General features: G+C 41.1%; 1 protein-coding gene across 1 annotated transcript in view; it reads left to right on the top strand.

Annotated features, from left to right (window-relative positions):
* Nucleotides 1–293: 293 nt before the first annotated feature.
* Nucleotides 294–6,000, top strand: part of Rgs7bp (regulator of G protein signaling 7 binding protein) — a 97,731-nt gene continuing 92,024 nt past the window's right edge. Inside the window, exons 1-2 of the mRNA XM_076857230.1 lie at nt 294–458; nt 1,299–1,465. Coding sequence (XP_076713345.1) covers nt 294–458; nt 1,299–1,465 — 332 coding nt within the window. The remainder of the gene's footprint in view (nt 459–1,298; nt 1,466–6,000) is intronic.

Below are 6,000 nucleotides of genomic sequence, written 5' to 3'. Positions count from 1 at the left end.
CGAACCCACGCCAGAGTCCAGCTCCCGGGACAGGGCCGGCAATGCTGTTGAGCAGAACTTGATCGAGCCTCTTCACAGCTGGTAGTGGAAGCGATGCTGCAGGGCACAGCCAGCGCTTCCCCTGCTCTCCTTCAAGCTGAAGGTTACCCACCCGCGCAGCCAGCTCCAACCTTGTGAGCTGCGCGCCTCGGGTCCCGGCTCCTGCTGCTTGGCCGCGTAGTGCAGGGCAACCACCGGGCCGCCCGCGCCGGGGCGCACTGCACCAGTGGCTTTGGCTTGGTGGATGTGTATGCATGAGTTCTGCACCGAATGGGCGCAAAAAGCGCCCCAGCCGGTCCGCCCGCTCCTCCATCTTCCAGATCAGCAAACCCCCGCTGCAGAGCGGAGATTGGGAGCGCAGGGGCAGCGGCTCCGAAAGCGCCCACAAAACCCAGCGAGCCCTGGAGGACTGCAAGATGGTGGGTGAAAATTGCGCCTCTTTTTTTTTAAGAGGGGGTTGGGGAGTCGTGTATGTTAATCGTTCGCTTGAGTGCCAGCCACTCCCCATCCTCGGCTCCTCCATGCCGATCACGTGCCATGTACTATTTTTAAATCTGCAGTCCCCCAGATTCAGGGAGAAAAGTGCCACTACTAGGGTCGTGGGAGTAAAGGTCTGTGGTTGTGCCTCTAACCCCTGGAAGAATGGTGGATGTGAAAGACAGGGTGAACTGGCTCGCTCACAAGGAGGGAGGGGTTGGTGATTGGGGGGGGGGGTGCTGCTTTGTGGTGAGACAGTAGCAAACAAACCCAAACAGAGTATGGGGCGCTGCGGAGGGGATGAAGAAACTGGCAAATCTTCTTCAGGCTCCAGAGCCAGAGGGGTTCCATGGCCAGGCAGGAGGTGACTGTTTTTGCCTGTTAACATCCTAGTCTTTTATCTCGTGCCACTTCATATCTATGTCCTAGCAGTAGCAGAGGGGAGCATCTACGTGGGAGTCCCAGCATGGTTCCATAGTGACCTGGAGTGGAATGATAGCTCTCCAAATAAGCTCTTGCTCTTCAGAAACATTCTGAATGGGTGGGGGCAAGTGGCTGTGCAGATAGAGTTTCCAGGATTAGGCTTGCTTATGGAAAATAAACATTTGCTTTGGATAAAGAGACTTTCCATCTTTGCGCCTTAACTTTAAACAGTCCTTAGGGTCCTTGACAGAAGATGTGGGGAGGTGGCTCAGAGGTCAGTGAAATTTCCTTTATGTACACCGAAATAGGAAACTTTCTGATGACAAGTGTTTGGTGAAAGAAACTGGCTTCTTTTCCAGCTTGTCCAAGAGTTCAACACGCAAGTGGCTCTGTATCGAGAGTTGGTCATTTCTATTGGGGACGTCTCAGTCAGTTGCCCCTCACTTCGCGCGGAAATGCACAAGACAAGAACCAAAGGCTGTGAAATGGCCCGTCAGGCACACCAAAAACTGGCTGCCATCTCAGGGTAGGAGTCTCTTGGCATTATTTGATAATTTGTATATGAGGCATGGATACTGACAGAATGTTAATGGTGTCCAAGGCTCAGAGATGATCTTTGCAAATTTGGTATTTAAACCAATCATCCTAAGGTTGGAATTCTCTAGAGACCTATAAACAAACTATAGGCCAAACCATAATCTGAAGGCTGTAGGAGTCTTGTGTGTGGAGAGGTAGTAATAAGTGATTTATTTCTTTAAAAATTTAACTTTCAGTATGATGGCTGCATAATGGAATTTGGGACTTAAGATTTGAGGAGTGGGATTGAGAATCAAATTAAAGTTAAATTATCATGCCTCAAGATTATTTTGTCATCTGCTGCCAAAGAAAAGGGCTATGCTGTAGAGAGAAAATCTATGCTAAATTTAAGATTTACCAAACTATTTATACCATGAGTTAAATTCCTATGATTTAAAATAAAATCCCTAAAATAAAGTCTTGGATATAAATTATTCTCTTCACTGTAATGATATTGAAAGTGAGGGGTTTTGTTTGTTTTTACAGATTGGAGAAATTCACAAATCTAAAAAAACCTAGGCCACTTTGTTCCTACAAGTTATTCAAGTCTATGTAAGGTGATAATAAAGTGAGTGAAAACTTTTCTCCTGGGACCCCATCTACTCCTTCTTGATCTCCATATTGGGAGAAAAGTGAGCCAGGGACTTGTTAACAGTTGCTATTTTAAAGTACTTACAGCAAAGAAGCACAGAAATTCTTGTACAAATACAATAATTTAAGTGCTTGTTTCAGTCATGATATATATCTTTATATAAAGAAGTTATATAACTTCTTTATCATAATAGAAGTTCAAATTAGTCAGACCCACCTACTAATGTTGTAAATTGATCCTTGTAGGAATTATATATAATTTCTTCTTCATCATCCTTAATTCCAATAATGAGTTTTACTGGTCACTATAAAAAAGACTGGAAAGCTCTATGCTGCCTTTCTTACTAGCTTACATTTGACAATAGTCATTTTATATCAGGAGAAAAGATACATCTTTCTAATTTCCTGGGAGTGAGGGACACAAATGTACTTAATAGGAAGTGAATCCGGGAAGTGTATTTTAAGAAATGCAGGCTATAATATATTTGAGAGACAAAGATAATGTGAAACATTAAGGGACAAATGTGAAGTGGAGAAAAAAAAACAAGAAACATGAGGGGAGAGTAATGGTTTTAAAAAGTTTAGAGAAACAATGTCTCACAAGAAGAGCAGGTTAGGACAGGCAATTTTCCACTCAGTGCTGAGGCATAGCAACTCTATAACCTTCAAGTCCAAGAGTGTAGGATGGAATTATATCCAGGATCCCTTTATGTGGAAACTCAAAACAGGAACTCATTCTAAGCAGAGAAAGTAGAAGAAATGAACAAGTTCAATTCAGAGTATTTTTCTGTACATATGAAATTCAGTTCTTCTAAGTTTTAGGAAAGAAGAAATCTGAAACTATTGGATGAAAGTTGAGTTTTGAGGATTTGAGGTAGATTGTATTTACTTTGTTGCTTATCTATTAACTGAGGGTCAATGGTTAAGCGGGGAAGTTTTTTATAAGAATTCGTGAGAAAATATGGTGTTCTTAGATCTTTGCAAAGGTAAAGCTAACTTCCGAAAATGACCTAGGATAAAATTTGACACATTCTTCCCTTGAAAATAATTAAATGCAGTTTAACATTCTTTATAAAAGGTTACAGTGATATAATTGAAGGAAATTCCTCTGGTTCCTCACCTTCAGGGCTCCATTAATGAAGAATGTGATTTCCTTTTGCAGAATTCCATTTCTGATATTGCTTGTTATGTGGCTTCTCATTTCAAGCCTGACGTGAAGGCCGGTAGAGAGGCTGTAAGATTCCTTTTACAGTATAAAGCTAGGGTGAGAATAGCAAAAGTTCTTCCAAAAGTAAAGAAAAATATTGGATTTCTTGAGTGCCTGCTATTTGCTGTCACAATCCAGCTAATTCAAAAAATAGGCATTTTAGGAGGGATTATTATCCTTATTTTACTAAGAAGGCCCAGGGAGATTAAGGAAGTTGCTCAAAGACCCAGCTACAAAGTCGCACCTTTGATTCAACCCCATGTTTTCTTGCTTCTGATATCCATGCTCTTTTCTGATGATCTTTTAATGATACCATTTCAAGAGTTGTGTAAAAAGGAAAAAAATACTAACAATGCCAAAATATTGATAAATCTTAAAGAGAATAGGCTAACTGAAAAAAATCAAGTCATAATCATAGTATATGATTATGTTGATATGCAATGCCCAGAAAAAGCAAATTTATAGGGACAACAAGTAGTGATTACATAGTACTTCGATGGGAACAGGTAGTGACTCAAGATGGACTCAAGTAATCTTTTTAGAGTGATGGAAATATTCCAAAACTGGACTGTGGAAATATTCCAAAGTACAAGTCTGCATATAAACTAAAAACCGTTGAATTGACAACTAAAAGTGAGTTCATTTTATAGTATATAAAGAATATCTCAATAAATGTTTTTTAAGACACCATCACCATACTTAACATTTGGTCTTTTTTTGGCTTCATTCTTTTCTACAGATGTAGTTTGTAGTGAAAGGATATAAGTTAGAGGGATGGAAAAAAAATAAGTTTTGCTCTCCACGCATCCATCAAGATACTTATCTGATAGCTAGCCTCTAAGCACTGATGCTTTTGTAGGAGTACAGGTGGAAGAAAGGCAGGAGTTGAAGACATTAGTAAATTCACCAAAGAGTTAGTGAATTCATTGCTTACCACTACCCCTTCCTTGTCCAACAGCTGAATCTGGGGCCAGAGTAGGGAGATGGGATTGAAAGTAGACAGGGTAAAAAGGTGAAAGAGAGAGGAAGAAAAAAATTATGAGTCAGAATTAAGCCACAAATGCTACTACCTCCTTTTCATCCCTGATCAATTGAATCACTCCAGGTATGGTAGTAACCACAAAGGAGAAAACCCAGCCTGAGTTTCTCATGACCACCCTAGGTTAGAAGTCTATCTTTCCCAATGCAATCAAATACTTTCTCAAATGGTGTTAGGTCAGTAGCTGTTTCAGCAACAGCCTTTTATTTCAGAGGCAGCAAGTGTCTTAGCACAAACCCAGCCAGGTGAATCAGAAGTCTTCTCTGCCTGATATGATTTACCAAGGTTACTAAACCTTTACAACTCAGATCTTTTCCTACATATTAAGGCCGGAGGGACCTTAAAGATTATTTGCATTGAGGATGTATCTCAGTGGTAGAGCACTTGCCTAGCATATGTGAGGCCCTGGGTTCAATCCGCAGTAAAACACACACACACACAGATTTGAGTATCACTTGCAAGAGTAGTCCCCCGCCCCCGCAAAAAAGTAGACGTTTTAAGCAGCAAATCTTTCCTTCAATCTAAATGTAGAAAGTCAAATCTAGAAGACAGGCCAAAGTAGCATTGCTATGTACTGTTTGAGGGTATATGTATGTATCTATGCACATGCATGCTTTCATATCAGTGGGTAATAGTCCAGACCCTGTCTCCTTGGATTTCTTTCCCAAAGTGACTTCTGCTCCAGGGTACTTTATATTTGAGGAGTCTGAGATTCAGAAGATTAAGATGAATTTAGAGGCAACTTGGCAGAGTATACAGGAGATTTTGGTCAGACAGACCTGGAATAAATACCATCTTTTATGACCTTGATGAAAGTAATGTTCTATCAGTTCCTTCATCTGTAAACTAGTTGTTCTGTTTGCTCATGGAATACTTGAGAGGACTAAGAGAACTCAATATGCAGAGAAGGAACTACATGCCCAGCCTGTCTGATGGACACTCTGCCTATCAGAGGCTGCCTAAGACTGGAACCTGAGTCTTTTGCTCCCTAGTCTAGTGCCTATTCTGTCAAACATTCCACCAACTCCTGAGAATGATGAGAGCACAACACACAGGGGAGGGGTGGCCCAGAAGTGCCACTGTCCCCCAGAAAATCCCAGTAGCTGATGCTGGGTGAGCTGGTGATTAGGATTTCTGTCTAAGGCTGCTTCTGTGATATCTGTGTTAAACAGAGTCTTCCTCATGCCAATACCTTCTGTTAATGGCTGCTGAAGAAACTCCAAGTGTGGAAGGGCATATGCCAGATCTTAAAAATAAGATTTAAGTATGCTAATGTGAGAGGCAAGATAGCGTAATGGAAAAGAGCATTGACTCTAAATCAGATTAGATCTGGATAAAATTCTGGCTTTACCACTTACTAAGGGTACATGTGCAAGTTGATATGCAAATTGCTTCACAGAGTGGCAAGTGGCCATCTGGTATAGTGGCTAAGTACATAAACTTGGGGGCCAGACTGGTAGTGCTACCATAGTTCACAACCTTGGGCAAAGGCATTATCTCTCTGTCTTAGTTTCCTAATCAGCAAAATATGGTTAATAAATAATAGGACCAAATCATATGGCGTTTGCAAGGGGCAAGTATTTAGGAAGCTGCCTGTTATATAGTACATTTATCTTATTATTAAGTTTGAGTTGATGTTAGTATAATT

The sequence above is a fragment of the Callospermophilus lateralis genome, chromosome 5, assembly GCF_048772815.1.
Source record: "Callospermophilus lateralis isolate mCalLat2 chromosome 5, mCalLat2.hap1, whole genome shotgun sequence".
NCBI classification, from domain to species: Eukaryota; Metazoa; Chordata; class Mammalia; order Rodentia; family Sciuridae; genus Callospermophilus; species Callospermophilus lateralis.
The sequence above is the reverse complement of the archived record's forward strand: the minus strand, read 5'-3'. Positions and strand labels throughout refer to the sequence as shown.